The sequence below is a fragment of the Liolophura sinensis genome, chromosome 6 (assembly GCF_032854445.1).
Source record: "Liolophura sinensis isolate JHLJ2023 chromosome 6, CUHK_Ljap_v2, whole genome shotgun sequence".
Classification (NCBI taxonomy): Eukaryota; Metazoa; Mollusca; class Polyplacophora; order Chitonida; family Chitonidae; genus Liolophura; species Liolophura sinensis.
Window position 1 is genome coordinate 80,584,212 of NC_088300.1, and position 21,286 is coordinate 80,605,497.

The 21,286-nt window shown below is 41.2% G+C and overlaps 1 protein-coding gene across 1 annotated transcript in view; it reads left to right on the forward strand.

Annotated features, from left to right (window-relative positions):
* The first annotated feature begins 7,416 nt into the window (after positions 1–7,416).
* The window catches only part of LOC135467598 (BUD13 homolog), a 30,477-nt gene continuing 16,607 nt past the window's right edge, over positions 7,417–21,286 (forward strand). Inside the window, exons 1-4 of the mRNA XM_064745371.1 lie at positions 7,417–7,951; positions 8,224–8,439; positions 8,603–9,031; positions 9,423–9,428. Coding sequence (XP_064601441.1) covers positions 7,417–7,951; positions 8,224–8,439; positions 8,603–9,031; positions 9,423–9,428 — 1,186 coding nt within the window. The remainder of the gene's footprint in view (positions 7,952–8,223; positions 8,440–8,602; positions 9,032–9,422; positions 9,429–21,286) is intronic.

The window sequence follows — 21,286 nt, forward strand, 5'->3', positions numbered from 1 at the left end:
TCACAGTCCTCGTCCAATGAGATCCCTCCAAGCTGTGCTGTCATTCAAGTTTGACCTGGAGAACTCCTGTCTCTTTGCCCCCCCCCCCCTCCCCCCCACTACAGGTAGCTATTTAAGAACCATTCATTAATCTCTCACAAAAACAGGATTGGCCACCAGACTCCATTCATCTCTGTCAACAGCGCATACCAAATACCAAAGTTCAGATCTGGATCTGGTTTGGTGTGAATCATAAGACTGGGTGAGAACTTTCCAGCTAACTGCTATTGTGATCAACACTAGTAAACGTAACACTTGTCTAAGGCTGATTAAAGCTATAAAGCACCTGCTGTTCACAGCTGTCACAAACTCCAGACTGAGCTATGTTGTCTGGAGGTTCTGCTAGCTGAGTGGGCATGTCACATAGTACTAGATTCACCGTGTCACATGGATGATGCAATACATAGGCGTATATACATGTATATCACAGCCTCACTGGCATATTGTAGGTGACCAGCTACAATATGTATACAAACTCAGGAGTCAAGGAATCAAGGCTACAGCCATTCAAGAGTGTGATGATATACCAGAACCATGCAACAGTTGTTTTAGACACAAGACAGCTTGTGCACTTACTGCTCATTAAGATCACAAAGCAAAGAATTCTTGTTGTGCAGGAATCAACATTAAAATCAATAATTTTTTTTTCTGATGCACTGTGTACATATGTACATATATATTTTATTTATTTGATTGTTACACTCGCATGTTTATGCACGCACCAAAGGGCACCCTACATGGTAAAGTACAGATCTAAGATAGGCATGACACACCTGTGCCAAAATGTAATAGTCCTAATAAAACACTCCCTCACTCATAAAATCAATATTTTGTTTTCACACACTGCTACTTATTATCAACATCCGCCCACCCATCCTCCGCAAAACATTACAGTCAGCCATGATAATCTCACCACACATGTCTACATCACTGACCTTGACCCCACCATCAGGAGCCAGCACAACAACAATGCACAAGTAAATATTCAGTGCAGACTCCTACCCTCCTCCACACTGAGTTAGTTCGCCAATACAGCTGTTACCTTAGTAATCACAAACAAGGAAAGTATGTTAGCTTAAGTTATACAGGGTTTAAGTCATTGATATTCCCTGCTGGATGGGAAACAGATGCATAGTCAGTACTGGATAGGGACCATTGTCTGGTTGGATTAGCTCTGCAGGACACCTGTCCTAACAGGTCATCTCCTCTGACATACTCCTTTGAGACAAAGCCTTACAGGCAGGATAACTCCCCTGACAAGGCAACTCTAGGCAAGGAAACTCCCAACCATGCAGGGCATATCCAGCCATGTTAACATCTTTGACAAAGCAACTTAAGGCCAAATTATTACACGGCAATGCCTGGCAAGACAAATAGCCTGGCATCTCCTTCAAGGTCAACACCTTAGACAAAGCAACTCTTACGGCCAATCCTAACAGGGCATCGCCTGGCGGGGCATCTCCTGCAAGTTTAACACCTTGGACAAGGTGTCCTAAAGGCAACATCATAACAGAGCAACTCCTTGCAAAACCACTGGCCTGGCATCTCCTGCCAAATCAACGCCTTAGATAAAGCAACTCTTAGGGCCAAATCCTAACAGGGCAACAGGGCAAGAAAAATGTCTGGGCATCTTGTGTCAGTGTAACACCTTGGACAAGGTGTCCTAAGGGCCACATTATAACAGGGCAACACTTGGCAAGACAACTGGCTGGGCATCTCCTGCCAAGTCAACGCCTGAGACAAAGCAACTCTTAGGGCCAAATCCTAACACGGCAACGCCTGGCATATCCTGCCAGGTCAACGCCTTAGGCAAAGCAACTCTTAGGGCCAAATCCTAACAGGGCAACGCTTGGCAAGACAACTGGGTGGGAATCCCCTAACAGGTCAACGCCTGAGACAAAGCAACTCTTAGGGCCAAATCCTAACAGGGCAACGCCTGTCATCTCTTGCCAGGTCAACACCTTAGGCAAAGCAACTCTTAGGGCCAAATCCTAACAAGACAACTGCGCCAGGCATCTCCAGCCAGTGTAACACCTTGGACAAGGTCTCCTATGGGCCACATCGCAATAGAGCAACTGGTAGAGCGTCTCTGCCTACACAACACCTCATAAGGCAACTTCCAAAGGTAACATGTTAAATATGGGACCCTTAACAAACATGGTACTGGGTGCACTAGAGATTTCTGGGAAACTGCATGTACATATAGTGTTCCAGAGTGCCTTTCATGGTTCAGAGTGCCATGTTCTGAAACGGGTTGTCACATTAATTTGGAACAGGTCAACAGTTTAAACTTTTCCATGCAAGGGAGAAAGTTTTATACACAAGCAAAACTTCCCCAATATGTAGATAGATGCACACATGTGCATTGTTCAAACCAAACAGGGAAGGGGAAAGCAGCCATCTCCCACTCACTTGGTTTGTTTCTCTGTACACGTGTGTACGGGGTCCACTACCTTACTTCTGCTGCTGGTTAGGACAGTTGCAGGGACAGCACTGTTGGTTGTATTGTTGTTGTTTTTTGTTCTTTTTTTTTGAATGCATGAAGCTTCTCTTTTCAAACTACATGGTGCTTTATCTGGTTTATATATATATATGGATGTATTTTTTGCTCAGACTCTGAAGTACATGTGTCTTATATACTTGTTTTCTTTGTGAAGGCTTTGTGTCATCCCCAAAAATTTCTTTGGGGAAGAACAGTTTTGCTGTAAATTGACCAAGCTACCTTTGATAAATAAAGATAGTATTATTATTATTTTATATATATATATAGGTGTCACAGTTTTATTTAACTCAGTGTTCAAGTTGTTTCATTATATCCATGTAGGTAAGGTAGAAATATGGTGGCTGAGGATAAAAATACAAAATAAAACCTATTTTCTTTAATTTTAAACATGTTCTTTCTGAATCCAAAATTTCTGAACTCAAACTGAAATTTCATTGATATGTGTTTTCGCTATTATTGAAATGTTTAGTTTGCTTTCCTGTGCTAATAACACGTTTGGCATATTTGGAGGAGTGATTAGCTGATTGATAACAACCATGTCTACATATAATCTCTGAAATGCCCCATCATGCCCTCACATGAAGTGCAACATAAAATATGCATCATTTCCTAATCCTGGTTAATTATAGCATCAACAAGTAACCAGAAACAAGATGCCAAAACGAACATCACACTACTTATTCTGAACCTTTACTAATGTTAACAGAGGTAGTAAGTTAACTTTTCGATCATTTGCACCACTAATAATGGTAACAGAGGTAGTAAGTTAACTTTTTGATCATTTGAACCACTAATGTTAACAGAGGTAGTAAGTTAACTTTTTGATCATTTGCACCACTAATGCTAACAGAGGTAGGAAGTTAACTTTTTGATCATTTGCACCACTAATGTTAACAGAGGTAGTATGTTAACTTTTTAATCATTTGCACCACAGGCAACCATTACAAAATTCCACATGCACATTGGCAACCATAACGGCTAATACCACTTGTCCTGAAGAAATAATGGGGCATGCATCACATTTTGACCCAAGCTTGTCATCAGATATGCGAGAAAAAGAAAAACTAATTAAGTCTTAGAGTAGGAGTTATCGGACTATAAACCGAACCTTAAATATAAACCTGACAAACAAAATGTATTTCAGCTGTAAACCAGTCCTGTGATATAGCATGCAACATTGTTACATCCCATTCATGATATCAAAAATTATGTATGGTTATGCTGACACCACTCCACATCAGCAGAGGAAATACTGTACCATTATCTACTAGCTTCAGGCCTCTAAACCAAACATCTCTAGAAGCCAATATATTTTTTAATGTCCTTGCCCTTGGGATGTGTGAAAACAATGTATTACACAATTTGTACATACAATTATTAAGCACCCCACCTATTTCTCACAGAAGATGGATACCAGTTTTTAGTGCAACGGTCTTAGAATTATAATGGGCAAATTAATGAAGCAACTATTTCTCGGAAATAAGTAAAATAGTCTTTCAATTTATACACAAGTTATCATCATCTAGTGCACACAGGTCATTGCTTTTTTAGTTCACTGTCACCTAAAAGCATATGAGAAAGAGCAATTCAAAGACTCAAATTAAAATCATCAAATTCTAGTAATCTGACATATCAGATCTTGATGTGGTGATATGCAGTGATAATGAGCAGCTTACACATAACCCTCTACAGAGTTTATCCATAAATGATGAGAATAACGCTGTCCAGCAACTAATAATCAACAGTTAGACTAAAAATGTACATGAAGCTGTTGCTTTAAATGTCCTTACAGTACCCACTTGAAATGTTAACTTTAAATGTGCTTACAGAACCCACATGAAATGTTAACTTTAAATGTGCTTACAGTACTCGCTTGAAATGTTAACTTTTAATGTGCTTAGAGCAACCAGTTGAAATGTTAACTGTCCAAGTAATCTAGCTGTGTACTTGTTAGTGCCATCGTTGAATAATAAGGAGACGTCCTGTCCTTGTGTTAATACAAAATAAATCCCACTATTAATACAAATGATTGTTGGCACAAATCGAAGGTTCAACACAACAACATAGGAATGTAATCTCGGCACAAAACCAGGTTGAAATCTTCCTGGCTTTGAGGTGGCACCTGTGACAAAACTGGTTCACATATTTTTTAACACAACAAACAACATTGTTTTGATTAAGAGCAACTGTGGGTCAGTAGGCTCAAGCTGTTCATGATAATTCAGTCAACACACTATTTGAGCCCTCCTATCCAAAGCTAATCCAATCATTTCTGGCAATGTTTTACACACACATGAACCACACAAAAGAATTCTTTGGAATAGTCTTTTTGTTTCTGTACAAATACATGTCACAAAATCAACTACTAATGCATCTTCAGGGTGGTTGGTCATTTCAGGACAATGTACAATCCAACTGTCTGCTTAATAACTGTTTTGCACAAGCAGGAGGCCAACTAATTAAATTAGACAATTAAGCGTGTCAGTCAGGTGTCTGAAACTTTGTAAGACTTAAACTGTCCTAAATGGTTCCAGGTCACCAAAGGCTCAAAAACAACTGAATCGATACACAACAAGTTGAACCCTTGCCAACAGAAAACTATGTAGGTGATCATTTGGTCTTTCTACTGCAGCATTCAATGGAACGACAAATACACTATTAACCTTCACATCAGAAGGGCCACCAGCTCCAATGTCATTCCCCCACACTTCACACTGTCTGCATCCTGTTACACGTTGATAAGGATCCACACAACAGAGCATTACTTCTAAAAAATATGGATATGCAATTAATGCATGTTCCTGTCTGATTTGCAGAAGTGACTTTATGTATACATATATTCTAGAAATCTAACAGGGTTTACAGTTTAGAACTCATACTGGTATCTGGTCTCGAAAGTAAACGAATTGATTTTTCACACTGTATGAAGCAATGGTTGACAACAGTTATGTTTCTTAAGTAAAGAGCCAAGATATAATCTTCATAAGGAAGTTAATGTGAGGAAAGAGCTCATTATGGAAAGGTATTTCCAGGGCACAGCAGAGGCTTAACCCAAATTCAAACCTTGTTTGAATGGGGAGTTATAGAAGGTCAAACAGGCACAGTGTAAACTCTCCAGGGGCATTGAGAAAATTGCAACAACTTGAACTCCTTGATCTTTCAACTGTGCAGAAAAGAAAAACTGTCCTCATTTTCTTTGAATGAGTCCATCAAGCCTTCGTCACTGCCAACACGTTTGGTTATTAGGAGACAGATTTAGAGGTTCAAGCAGAAGATCTATCCTTGGTGCTTATCATTCACTACAATGCAGCAGTCATCCAAACAAATCATCATCAGCACAATCTGAGCTGAACTAGGGATGACCTTATAAGGTTCAAGGTATGATCAAGTCTGGGCACAAGCTAGATTGGATATGGCTGCAACATGTGAGGCAGACAGGCAAATTAAAGCCAGGCAGGCAGCCAGCCAGTCAATATCACCATGCACATGTAGTCCTCCAACCAAATACAAGCCATTGACCTCAACCCAGTGGAAGTGCTCCACATGCAGCCACACTGTTCGTTTTAACTTCCACAACAAAGTTTTTCCCACCTCACAAAAGATTCATATGTCTACACTCTCCACATGCAGTATTAAACTGCACAACGTTTTGTAATACAGTTTCTCATTTAGTCTACGGTATAAATCTCAAAAACAAATCTATAACTAGCTTTCTTCAGATAGACCATTTTTTACATGCTTGTACTCATTCTGTCATCCAGAATCAACATACTGGACAATTTGACTATACTCCAAAATTAAACTACCTTTTTCATCTTTTTCAATGTCTTAGATGTTTACATCACTGTGCACCAGATCGAACTTAAAAACATCATTGTAACTCACACTGGCAACTCGCTGGTTATTTTGTGCCTTACTTTATCTATTTGCACATTCCGCATAGCGCTCGCTAGGCTACGGATTTGTTTGTGTAAAACCACTAAACATGGTAACACATGCATATCAGACAGAGGAAAAGGATAGAGGTTATAAATCTGCAGGAGACAAGGCTGTACTGGTGTAAGTCAGTCTGCAGCCACTTCACCTCCACTCAGGAGACAAGGCTATACTGGTGTAGGTCAGTCTGCAGCCACTTCACCTCCACTAAGGAGACAAGGCTATACTGGTGTAGGTCAGTCTGCAGCCACTTCACCTCCGCTCAGGAGACAAGGCTATACTGGTGTAGGTCAGTTTGCGGCCACTTCACCTCCACTCAGGAGACACGGCTATACTGGTGTAGGTCAGTCTGCAGCCACTTCACCTCCACTCAGGAGACACGGCTATACTGGTGTAGGTCAGTCTGCAGACGCTTCACCTCCACTCAGGAGACACGGCTGTGCTGGTGTAAGTCAGTCTGTAGACACTTCACCTCCACTCAGGAGACAAGGCTATACTGGTGTAGGCCAGTCTGCAGCCACTTCACCTCCACTCAGGAGACACGGCTGTACTGGTGTAGGTCAGTCTGCAGCCACCACCTCCACTCAGGAGACACGGCTATACTGGTGTAGGTCAGTCTGCAGCCACCACCTCCAATCAGGAGACACGGCTATACTGGTGTAGGTCAGTCTGCAGCCACTTCACCTCCACTAAGGAGGCAAGGCTATACTGGTGTAGGTCAGTCTGCAGCCACTGCACCTCCACTCAGGAGACACGGCTATACTGGTGTAGGTCAGTCTGCAGCCACTTCACCTCCACTCAGGAGACAAGGCTATACTGGTGTAGGTCAGTCTGCAGCCACTTCACCTCACTCAGGAGACAAGGCTATACTGGTGTAGGTCAGTTTGCGGCCACTTCACCTCCACTCAGGAGACACAGCTGTACTGGTGTAGGTCAGTATGGTGACGCCTTCACCTCCACTCAGGAGACAAGGTTGTACTGGTGTAGGTCAGTGTGTAGACACTTCACCTCCACTCAGGAGACACGGCTGTACTGGTGTAGGTCAGTATGCAGACGCTTCACCTCCACTCAGGAGACACGGCTATACTGGTGTAGGTCAGTCTGCAGCCACTTCACCTCCACTCAGGAGACAAGGTTGTACTGGTGTAGGTCAGTGTGTAGACACTTCACCTCCACTCAGGAGACACGGCTATACTGGTGTTGGTCAGTCTGCAGACGCTTCACCTCCACTCAGGAGACACGGCTGTGCTGGTGTAGGTCAGTCTGTAGACACTTCACCTCCACTCAGGAGACACGGCTGTGCTGGTGTAGGTCAGTATGGTGACGCTTCACCTCCACTCAGGAGACAAGGTTGTACTGGTGTAGGTCAGTCAGTACACGCTGCACCTCCACTCAGGAGACACGGCTATACTGGTGTTGGTCAGTCTGCAGACGCTTCACCTCCACTCAGGAGACAGGGCTGTGCTGGTGTTGGTCAGTGTGTACAAACTTCACCAAACAGTCAGAAGAGACGGCTGTACTGCTGTAGGTCAGTCTGGAGATGCTTCACCTCCACTCAGGAGACATGGCTATACTGGTGAAGGTCAGTCTGCAGCCACTTCACCTCCACTCAGGAGACACGGCTATACTGGTGTTGGTCAGTCTGCAGACGCTTCACCTCCACTCAGGAGACAGGGCTGTGCTGGTGTAGGTCAGTGTGTACAAACTTCACCAAACAGTCAGAAGAGACAGCTGTACTGCTGTAGGTCAGTCTGCAGATGCTTCACCTCCACTCAGGAGACACGGCTATACTGGTGAAGGTCAGTCTGCAGCCACTTCACCTCCACTAAGGAGACACGGCTATACTGGTGTAGGTCAGTCTGCAGACGCTTCACCTCCACTCAGGAGACACGGCTATACTGGCGCAGGTCAGTCTGCAGACGCTGCACCTCCACTCAGGAGACACGGCTATACTGGTGTTGGTCAGTCTGCAGACGCTTCACCTCCACTCAGGAGACACTGCTGTGCTGGTGTAGGACAGTCTGTAGACACTTCACCTCCACTCAGGAGACACGGCTGTGCTGGTGTAGGTCAGTCTGTAGAAACTTAACCAAACAGTCAGAAGAGACGGCTGTACTGCTGTAGGTCAGTCTGCAGATGCTTCACCTCCACTCAGGAGACACGGCTATACTGGTGAAGGTCAGTCTGCAGCCACTTCACCTCCACTAAGGAGACACGGCTATACTGGTGTAGGTCAGTCTGCAGACGCTTCACCTCCACTCAGGAGACACGGCTGTGCTGGTGTAGGTCAGTATGCAGACGCTTCACCTCCACTCAGGAGACAAGGCTGTGCTCGTGTAGGTCAGTCAGTACACGCTGCACCTCCACTCAGGAGACACGGCTATACTGGTGTAGGTCAGTCTGCAGACGCTTCACCTCCACTCAGGAGACACGGCTGTGCTGGTGTAGGACAGTCTGTAGACACTTCACCTCCACTCAGGAGACAGGGCTGTGCTGGTGTAGGTCAGTCTGTAGAAACTTCACCAAACAGTCAGGAGAGACGGCTGTACTGCTGTAGGTCAGTCTGCAGCCACTGCACCTCCACTCAGGAGACACGGCTGTGCTGGTGTAGGTCAGTCTGTAGACGCTTCACCTCCACTCAGGAGACACGGCTGTGCTGGTGTAGGTCAGTCTGCAGACACTGCACCTCCACTCAGGAGACAAGGCTATACTGGTGTAGGTCAGTCTGTAGACACTTCACCTCCAGTGAGCAGCCCTCTTCCCATGCTGCCATTCTACCCAAAACCTCACACTATATGCCAGACTCAAGCCAACATGGCTGCTTCAGCTCAAATCTCATTACAGCCTACAAAGCAATAAATCAATCTACATACAGAAAACATTACACCACCTTTTTAGGATGGCTGTTTTTTAACATATTGAGAGCTGCCCCAACTACTTACAGGTACAAGTGAGAATACACACTCCAGGATTCTTACGCAAACTACCAGCAGATTCTTTTCATTAGTAGCTCCAGTCTGTTTAGTTGAACACGTTTCCTTTCAACTTGGAGCACACACTCAGCACTCTTCAATATTTTGTACATGTATGAAGACAAAACAAAGCAGTGATAGTGCAATCACACAGAAGTTTTGAAGGGTATAAATTCATATACATGTACCTACATATAATAGGCATTTCTTGCATAATTCTTGTCAAGAGGCAAACACATATTCCACAACGACATCACCACTTCACAGCGAAGTAATTACTTCCTAAATTGGCGGAAGCTCTCTTACTTGTCCATGAAAAAACCTACAACATACACTGCATCAGACCCAGACACATGCTGTCTCTAAAGTACATATAACAAACCTATCCCAGGCCACAAGCTCTCCAGAATTTATAATTTATGAATTTAAATCAAATGCAAAACATACAGTACAACACATTTTATTTCTCAACAACTATAAGAGGCTTCAAAAATATAAATCAATCAAAATTGTATCATCATACAACTGCTTGTTACTTCAAATTAATGTGTGGAGGAAAAGGTTTATAGTTACTTTAGTTTACTCTAAGACATGATCCAGACTAATCTGTGAATATTATGTTTCCTTGCTACCTCAAACTTTAAGATTTCTTTCCTTATCTGATTTGCGTTTTATACAGTACTAAGAATATTTTACGTATACCATTACAACGGCAGTTTTTTTTTGTTAAAAAGTACTGGGTTGTCAAATGTGTCCTTGTCCAATTGTTATGGTCTTCCACATGATAACAAAGATCCCGTATCATCGGTGATCTCCTTACAAGTCGATTCTTGTCCAACTGTTATGGTCTTCCACAAGCTAACAAAGATCTCGTATCATCGGTGATCTCCTTACAAGTGGATTCTCATCCAATTTTGATGGTCTTCCACAAGCTAACAAAGATCTCGTATCATCGGTGATCTCCTTACAAGTGACTTCTCGTCCAATTTTGATGGTCTTCCACAAGCTAACAAAGATCTCGTATCATCGGTGATCTCCTTACAAGTGGATTCTCATCCAATTTTGATGGTCTTCCACAAGCTAACAAAGATCTCGTATCATCGGTGATCTCCTTACAAGTGACTTCTCGTCCAATTTTGATGGTCTTCCACAAGCTAACAAAGATCTCATATCATCGGTGATCTCCTTACAAGTGGATTCTCATCCAATTTTGATGGTCTTCCACAAGCTAACAAAGATCTCGTATCATCGGTGATCTCCTTACCAGTGGATTCTCATCCAATTTTGATGGTCTCCCACAAGCTAACAAAGATCTCGTATCATCGGTGATCTCCTTACAAGTGGATTCTCATCCAATTTTGATGGTCTCCAACAAGCTAACAAAGATCTCGTATCATCGGTGATCTCCTTACAAGTGGCTTCTCGTCCAATTTTGATGGTCTTCCACAAGCTAACAAAGATCTCGTATCATCGGTGATCTCCTTACAAGTGGATTCTCATCCAATTTTGATGGCCTTCCACAAGCTAACAAAGATCTCGTATCATCGGTGATCTCCTTAAAAGCGGACTCTTCAGGAATGCTTTCTCCATTGGTATGTACGTTTCAGCACATCGAGTCATGAGGATTAGGTTTCTGAATGAATCGCCTGAGATTCTTAATGTGGGTTAATGTGAAAATGTCACCCTGCCAAGTCAGCCCTTTATACTGGCTTTACAAAGAAAGGAGCTTGAGAAATTTAATACAATTATTTATCCAGCCTGAGGAAAAGTCACCTAAGGTCCACCACACTCTAATAATTTCACTCTTCAAACATTTATCAAGATAAGGACACATTTGCGTAACCTTTTCTGCCAATTAAGAGGCATGAATGCTTTTCACATTCAGAAGATCATATCAATTCTAAATGCCAGCTTAATACATAGCTACTAGCAGCCAGAAAACACAGAGAAATCAACCTCTAAATTGGTAAGTCTATTGAACTGATGGAAATAGCAACACTGTGTGTACTGTACATTAACCTTGGGCCTATGGGCCTCCAGCTGAGATGGCCACAATCCCTCTGCAAATCAGATACAGAGGTAATGGATTTACTTATTTGACAGATGTTAGCGAATACTTCATTTAAAGGAGGGCAGCCTGGCTTATGGGCAAAAGACAGACCACTACAACATTTCCCTATGTATCTTCTAGTTTCATTCCGCGCAAGATTCAGCAAAAGGTGCATTCAAAGAGGTACATGTAGCGCATTCAGACAGATTAACACATACCACTGGTCAAGGACTTTTCATCACCTGAGAAACTTCCAAGAGAACTCACTGACAGGGAATCCACTTGGAAATGTAAGATAGCATACAGAATATAAAAAGCAGAACAGGACAGTTACATAAACTTATGTCTGCTTCTACCTAAAGAGTATATGAAAGCTATGTAAAACAAAGTTAGCAAAAATATTCCAGCTTTTCGGGACATATTATGCATTTCATGGACCACATGTAACACTGAAAAGGCTTCTTTCAGGTTCTTGTTTTCTGCAGAAGTGTTTTATTTTTCACTCTTCATTACAATCTGCACCACCCAGTTAGGTGTCACCGTACAGGACAAGACAGAAAAGTTGACGACAACATTATCTTTCACTTCAGATCAATACCTTGTATTCTTCTTTTGTATCCATCACAGCAGGTAACGATTTTCTGGCAGTCTGAACAAATCTAAGACATACTGATACATGTTAAGGCTGAACTTCTGGAACCAATCTATTCCATCTCCAGACAAATCAATCCTATAGCGACCGAACGAAAGGGACATAGTCTGGACAAAGAAACCACCACCACAAAACCTGTCCTCAAAACTAGGTGGCTGAATTGAAAGTAATTATGCCACAATTACTATTGGCTTAAACAGTAAGAATATTTAAAGTAGGCGGCTACAGGGACGGCAGTAGACAGCTGTGTGCAGCCTGCTACTTGCCCTTTTTGAACGCCCTGACTAGCCAGTAAAAATACATCCTCATGTGTACTGACATGAAGACTAGGACTACACCATAGCCACCCAGATCAGAATCAGATACCCAACCACATGCTGCATGTACATAAGGTAGACATTATCCCTCTTGAAATGTCATTCAGTCTACTGCATGAATTCCGGGAATTCCTGAAACTGTTACTGAAATAGGAGAAAATGGGTCAAGGTTACTCTTGCCATGGGGAATGCCTCCAATATTTCCACTAGATACTTAGTGAGATGATACATGTGTAGATTTCATAGCATCAGTCTTCAGATATTTGGTAAATGACTTGAACTTGGAGGTGACAAAACAAGAAAATCCATTCTTTGATCAGGTATATTTTACTCAGGGAGTTGATGCATAGTACTTAACAGAACAGAATAATGTCAGAATCAATGCATGGGGATCAAGTACAGCACATGTGTAACCCTAGAACAGTCTGTAGCTTATCAAGACTAACACTTCTTATCCCCTTTACGTAAAGACTTACATGTAACTTCAATGAGAGCAAAAAACTTATCACCTATCAATGAGCAACTTGATTAAAAAACTTGATTTATGAGCATATGAAGGCAGTAAATAAGATGGAAAGACAAAATATTCAGATTTAGCCAGAAAAAGAAAAAAAAAATGGTTGTTCACACAATACAGCAATATGTTTACATAAAGCAGAAGTGGGTTCTGATGGCAACATTCCAAGTGGGTAAATATCAAAATCCTAGGCTTTCCTCTCCAGCTAAAAAAAGACTCGTCACCTAGGGCTGGTAACAATGTGTTGTTTGCAGATCCTGTGATACAAAACAAATGATCTAGCAATCCAAGTAAAAAATGATTCCATATGTTGTTCACAAAAATAAAAATTAAATATGATCGCTGGTTGATAGACGGTCCACTACAATTAAAAGTTGCCTAGAACTGAGTTGCTTTGTACCTGACAGAATGATTACACTGTAGACTTCTTTATACTTATTTGCTATTTAATGTCATACTCAGGAATTTTACAATTTTACAGTTGGTAATCAGTTTTACCCACGCTGTCAGAGCAATCCAAGAGAGACAAAAAGCATAAATTAAAAGGCTGTTTGTTTAGGTCGGGAGGTATTTTTTTTTACTGATATGTAATAAGCATAGAATCCATTCTTCAGAAAAGAATATAAAACAGAAAAAAAATACTTGGTCACATTATAAAATTTATGAACACGTTATTCACTGTTCAGAATGACATAATACCTTAGTACTCTTTCCACCAGCACTTCCCACCTATATGTATTACATGCTCACTTAGAGTATCAAAAGGCTTACATAACGACAATACAAGTTTGGCATCTATTGGGCAGCCAAGAATGTATGATCAATCAAAAGTGTCTACTATCCTCAGTAAGTCAGGGCAACGACATTAGCAATCCACACAAAGCAGTACTGCTTTATTACATGTGCACGTGTACTGTACAAGTTGTCTTACACTGCCTGGCTACATTTATCAGTGATAAACAGAAACATTACCATTTTGTAGCAAGCGAAGCACTGTTTGAAAATCCATAGCTAGAAGTACCAAATACATGTAGCTTAACTAGAACATATATGTGGATATGTAAAAAAAGAACAACAAGCCAGCACAAACATTAAATTTCACATAATGCTATAAATTAACTCCATATGTCTTGGTTGTCACTCATACACCAATGAATGAAAAGATTTTGGGTCTCTTGGTGACATTTTACCAGAGAATAAAATGTGGGACATGGCAACAAGTTTATGGCCTTCCCAAGTCCTCGGTTCACCTTGAATGAACAGCTCCAGGGGATTTTTGTTTCATAAAAGTCTTGCTGTCTGATGAATTGTTACTCTTTTCCGCTCATGCAAGTCTGAGTGGGTATCTGCTGCACCATGTAAGAAATTTATATCCCTATAATGCTTCATGGTTAGTTAATCAACTCTGCTAGCAAAAGAATTTGAAGAGGTTACGACCACATGTAGAGACAATTTCTAAGTTACCTCCTAAATATGTGATAGGCTGAGCCAAGTTCAGATATCACGGAAACAGTTGTGACTGATATTATGAGAAAATTACCATGGGAAAGATTAAATGTACATGTAAATGAGACATTCTTATATTAAAGTATGATGAAATCTTCACAGCCAAATTTAATATGTATACACTAAATCTATGTACAGTGTATACACACACACACATATATATATACAGAATGCATATCTCATCTCATCTCACAGTCAGTGTGGTGTACTCTACGAAGTCTGGTAATGAGTCCAATGGTGGATTAATAGAGATAAGCAAAGTATAAAGCAACACCAGTGTGATATAACTAATAAAAGCTTCCTCTGTACTCTTAAAACACAGGGAAGAAGTTAGTCAAAAGTCAAGACATTTTATTCAACAAATATATTCATGATGTTTTTTCTTTCTTCATTTTTTGGAGGTAATGGGGGAAGGGGTGAGATACAAAGAATTTATTGTACCCACATTCTTCATATGACAGCACAAAAATACAGAAAAGATACATCGAAAATTATATATACATTTGATTGATTGATTTATTTATTTGCATCGTGTTTTACGCCATACTCAAGAATATTTCACTTATACGAAGGCAACCAGCATAATGCTGGGAGGAAAGCAGGCATGACCATCCGCAGGTTGCCAACAGATCGTACGGCCGGAAAGTGAGACAGCACGAGCCTCCTCGGTCATTGCGCCTCGTTGGCATGCTACCCACATCGGCCACGGAGGCCCCAAATATACATTTGATTAAAACAAGTATAAATATGTATTTAAAAATGACTTGTAGCATATTTGCAACTCAACTGACAATGCATGTCATCATATTTTGACACACGTATATTCTATTATCCTGTACCTCTTCCTGAGCTAGAGTCAATTTTGCATCTCAACTAATTAATGTAAGGTTGTATTTTTTAACTTGTTTCTCATTGTACCACAAACACATAAAGTCACTGTTTTGCAGATACGCCCATTTTTTCCAAGTGTTATAAGTTTACAGCTCATGACAATTCCATTGTTCACTGCTATTTTAGAAAAAAAAAGTTGTCAATCACCTATACTAACATTCCCTTAAATCATCTGAAAACGTCTCAGGAGTGTAGATAAACAAATATTTTTAAGGCATTAGCAGTGCTGTACAAAATTCTATCATTAAGCAAATGATTAAAACATCTCCAACCATTAAAACTGAATAGGAGGGAGCTGCTGCCAGCCGTAGTCATTGTAAGTTAAGTGCAACATATATGCAGATGTCTGCAGCAATGAAAACTGACACAAACATGTCTGAAAAAAGTTCATGTAAGTTCAAAGTTAACACCTGGACAACATCAGAAAAAATCAATCCATCTGTTATTATTAGAGCCAGCTCACTTCTGTGGCTTACTTTTTTTGTCACCTTGTTCACTAGCCTCAACTGCTCCGATGGTTACTGAACTAATGTCCGTACCATTGTCGCCATCGTCACAAATGCGACCCAGGTGAAAGCAGAGAGATCGTCCCTGCACTGTTCAATTTAGGGCAGGCATCACTACAACTGCGCTCCGCGTGAAGCAGAAACACTAGGGAAGAATGCCAGCTAAGCATATTTTCCCCACACTGCCGCTGTTCCTCACTAGGAACGAAATACATCCCACTTGCTCACCTGAACAGGTCACTGGTCATCATCACAATTCATGAATCGCCAAATTCTGTGTCATGGTAGACGCGTACCTTGTCGCTTTTACAGTTGGTGCATCTTGTACGGTAAACGGAAGTTGATCTGTGTAAGTGACAACATGGTGGCTGATGACATGTTCAGGTGAGCAAGTGTGATGTATTTCGTTCCTAGCGAGGTACAGCGGCGGTGTGGGGAAAATATGATTAGCTGGTGAGCTTTCTCTGTGTTTCTGCTTCACTCAGAGCGCAGTTGTAGCCACACCTACCCAAAACTGAATGGTGCTGGGACGATCTCTCGCTTTGAGCCGGGTCACATTTGTGATAATGGTACGTATGTTAGTTCAGTAACCATCCGAGCAGTTGCAGCTACTGGTTCACAAGTGGAAATTGGAAAGTATTCTCCAAACAAAAACGATGCTCATCAATTTTATTTATTTATTTACTTGATGGGTGTTATACACCGTACTCTAGAATATTTCACTTATACGATGACGGCCAGCATTATGGTGGGAGGAAACCAGGCACAGCCCATGGGAAACCCACAACCATCCGCAGATTGCTGGAAGACCTTCTCATGAACGGCCGGAGAGAAAGCCAGCCAGAACTGGTCTTGAACTCACAGCAATTGCAGTGGTGAGAGGCTTCTGAGTCATTACACTGTGCTAGCGTACTAACCAAATGAGCCACGGACTCATCAATTTTAGATTCTTGAAAAAAAGCTTACACCCTCAAGTAAAGTCATGCAATTCTCAAAATAATTTTCACACAAAGACATTTGGCAATGCTAGGAGGCAAAGTTAAAACATAAAATCTGAAGGAGCCAGATTTTCATTTCTTTAGAAACTTAAATTACAGTTCAGCTTAAGCAGAATTTAAAATGGAATTTATTTAGCATCCTTGATATAAAACACACACAAAAAAACACAGGTACAACAATTTGGTTAATCGTAATTGTCCTTTTCTCTGTCAATAAAGTTGAAACTTTTCTCAAAAGTTACACGTATATTCACAATTTTTCTGCTGTCTTCGTTGCAATTCCAGTTTTATGTATGGATTCTTTGGTCGAACTACAAGTCATGAGATTTTTTATTTATTCATTTCACTCATTGACTGGTGCTTTACGCCCTAGTCTGGAATTCATGTCTGATGACCACAGTGCTGTAAGCGGCTCTAGATTGGCTCTGGGTATCTGCCCCTCGGTCCGCTCTCCGTCCCTCCCCCAGTAAACCACGAACACCGCCGACTCGTGTACACACAACATGGTCGGCTGTACACTTATCTCTCCGAGATTGCCATAAAGTTCCTTAACTTTCTTCCCATCGACTTCAATAAAAACACGCACAGGTTATCTTTATTTCATGAAGACATGTGCAAGTGTTCCACCCGATCGCGAAAATGGCCAAAAAGTACGGAAAAAAAATTCCATATGCTTGTTACAATGTAAAACATACCACGTAGTCGAGTGGAAAATTTCAGACAACGGCATCTCTCCCATGCATGCGGTCAAATGGCAAGAAAGAAAACATTGCCAGCAATGGCGCGAACGTTTCCGTAGGTTTATTCACGAAATATGCTTTACTCACCAAAAGATCGACCTGCGCTTCGTTTGCAACATCTCCCCCAGCCATGGGATCGTCGTTTTCTCCATTCCTTTGCTCTACATTAGGGTAAAGCATATTTTTCTTGTCATGTATCCCTGCCATGTTATACTTGTACGATTGATCATTGGTAGCGCTCAGTAAATTTCCCGCTAGATGGCGTGCTCTCTCTCCTTGAGGCTTCACTGGTGGGGGCTATTCTGTGTTATTTCACACACACACGCAGGTGATTAAGCACCACATTTTTCACTGGATATATCTTTTTGTATTTACTTACAATTGTGCATTAATGTTATTGCTGCCAAGCTATTAATTGGTGTTGAAACAAGATTGTCTGCATATGACTTGAATCCCACCTACCCTCAATTCATTCATCTCATTGCTGTCACGTGGTCAATTGTATGTTACTATAAAGTGTAGTATTGTTGTCTCCAATTATATAACCACCAGTTTTATTCACATTTTCCAGCACAAGTCGATTGTGTCGTTTGCAGTGAAATTTGTGGTACTTTTAAGAAAATAAGCCGAGTTTGTTTGCCAATTATAGCTTACCACAGAATCTGGATGGAAGGTGCGACCGCACATGAACTCGGTGAATGATTCACCCGTTTGGGCGGTTGAAGCGTTCGAGGCAACTTCAACAGCATCACTTCTTTTCTCTGTGTGTGTGTGTTTTTTTTATTGCCCTGAGCGGAGATTCAACTGGCAAAATAGCTGAGCCATGCTGCCTGGAAAAAATGTGATAGAGCTTAAATATACCGTCTTGGGGGTTGAATTATTTCCGCATACACGCATGGGCATTTACAATTCCTAAACACATACAGGAGACTAACACCGTGGATATTGAAGCCGATGGATAGCAATTCTGCCATGTGGCCAATGTGTGAGTGCGTTTCAAACCATTGTGTAGTGCGCCACGTGTAGCTTGGACGCCCCCGCGCATGCCTGACACTACAGTGCCCACCCACACTATATTCCAGTTCGCCTTTATTTCACCACCATACGCATAGGCCTAACTATTTATTTCCCAGTCATGAAAAGCACGTCATGGAAAAAGAGCTTGACATATTACGTATTAACACAATACTTATGCCAAAGTTTTTATTTCTTTTTTTGGAGGGTAAATTTAAGCGTTTACGGTTCCCGGTGTTCAGGTCGTGTACTTCATTGATACCTTACACGTGCTGAGTAGGATAATAGGCCTGTAGGTAGACGTACGTATACATGTACTTTGATTAAGCGGCCGAGGATTCCGTTGCTTAGCGCGCCTTTCCTAGCAACCGAAGACTGTTCAATACACGCGTCGAACCCTGTTTTGCTCTTTGTTTACATTCGAGAGAAAACTCGGTCAGGACTTGTCTGTATATGTGCTACACGGTGATGTGCACTTCTTCACCTTGCCGTCCTTAGATGTTGTTAAACAAAAGTCACGTGGGCCTGGGATCAGCTCACCAGACGGACGGGTGTATCAAAATATACCTGCCATCGCTTTGATAACAAACCTCATAATATAGATTTTGTTTCGTTTAGCGGGAAACGAATTCCCACTGCATAGATACCGACAACGTGAACGGTTGTATCGGTATACGTGTACGGCGGTACACGGCTAGCTCGCACCTGCGCTATCTGCGCATGCCGTGAGCTTTAGGCCTACTTCAGATGTACCGATATACGGTCCTCTGTATGCCATAAACGCGATGTAAACTTGTCTGCGATATATAGGCCGTCTGACGTGGAAAGTCGGATCGATCCTCTTTTCTTGGCAATGTGCCAATTCTGAAACATGGCGGGAATTTCTATATGACCATATATGGCGTGCTTTTGTTGATATGCTAAGGATGACAGATCGATAATATCCCAGGTGTCATAATGTCACTGTGCCACACGCGGGAATGCTGTGTGAAAACCATTCAGATTTCACTGAAACTCCTTCTATATTGTATGCCGTCACCGCACCGCATGTGTTTTTTTTTTTTTTTTTTTTTTTTTTGTTTGGTACATAGATATTTCTCATTGAAGAATCTTTCTGGTCTAAAGTATTTCAGCACAGATCTGTGGCCGAGGTGGTTAACGCGCCAGATCTGTGGCCGAGGTGGTTAGCGCGCCATCACTGTGTTGTTCCATCCCGCCTTAGTTTGCGATGGCTTTTAGCGATTTACACATACATTCTATTACTCGTGCATTGAAAAGGAACAACGGTCAGTTCCGCTTGGTCCCGAGTTCCCATTGTCCTAAAATATACCCCATTATCAATACATTATTGCTATCATAACAATTGGTATTAGTCATATTTTTATAACATGAATGTCCTGTCCACTAATCATTTTTCAACCGGTAAATACCATATGTTCCCTCTACAACTCGCTCCAAACGAAACCCGCATTACTCCAAATGCAGCAAATGCATGAATATATATATATGTAATATAATAAAGTGTCGTTTAAACGACACAAAGAAAATGTTATAGAGGCTGGATCAATACATGTTCGTAGACATGGGGGGGGGGCTATATCCCTCACAAATTTTGGCTAGACTTTATGGAGATCTGGATAAAATATTTATCACGTGAATAAATAGAATTTTAATGCAAGTTCAGACAAACCAAAACTTTTAATTTTAGTCTGCGCTACTTCTTACGAAATTCAGTCCTTTTTCGATTTTTTTATGTTGTTTAGTTTTCATGTACTCTGGCAGAATCGTTTATCGCTAGCGTGCGCCTGCTTTGCTCTTGTGGTACACAGCGTAAGTATACTTTGCTCTGGTTGCAAGTACTGAGTTATGCACTTTTGTGCATGACTTATTGTGTACTTAGAATCACGATGTAATCGTACATGGCGACGCTAATATCGTTTTCGTTAATATAATACATGAGAACCGATCTTCTGCCATCGTAGCAGACGGCACGACTAAATTAAATATCAAATATAGGATCTGTAGCAAAAACAAAAAAATCGCGGACCGCCGTCTTTATTGATTGGAACATACGCTTTAATATTTCTAAAAAAAAAAGATACAGTTGTTTGGACAAGGAATTAAACACTTACTAATTTAATTTATAAACGGACAATTTTCGTGTCATACGGAGGTGACAACAAGATGTGATCAGGAGATGAAGTCATTCCACATGCTTTAGAAAGTAGTAGGCCTATATAATAATAGCAAGCGAAGAGTCCAAATAACGAATTTTATTTCTATTTGCCATAAGCAGCAACTTCATAACTGACGCTAGGCGATACATGATTTCAATATTTCAGTATTAATTTTTAAAACTGATGAAGAATCTACGATTAGATACATGTATACAGAAACAACGTTTATTAAAAGAACGACTGAATATAAGATTTCAGGGCAAAGTTAAAACAAGTTCACTGTACAAGAATGCAATGAAATTAACAAGATTATAAGTCGTTACTTTGAACTGCACATACTGTGCAAATAGTCGAGTATTTATGTAGAAAAAAAAAAAAATATACGATACACAATATGATAGACTATTTACGTAGGGTGGGTAACATTGTTTGTAATATTGACACAGTTGTATGTCCATGTCCACCAAG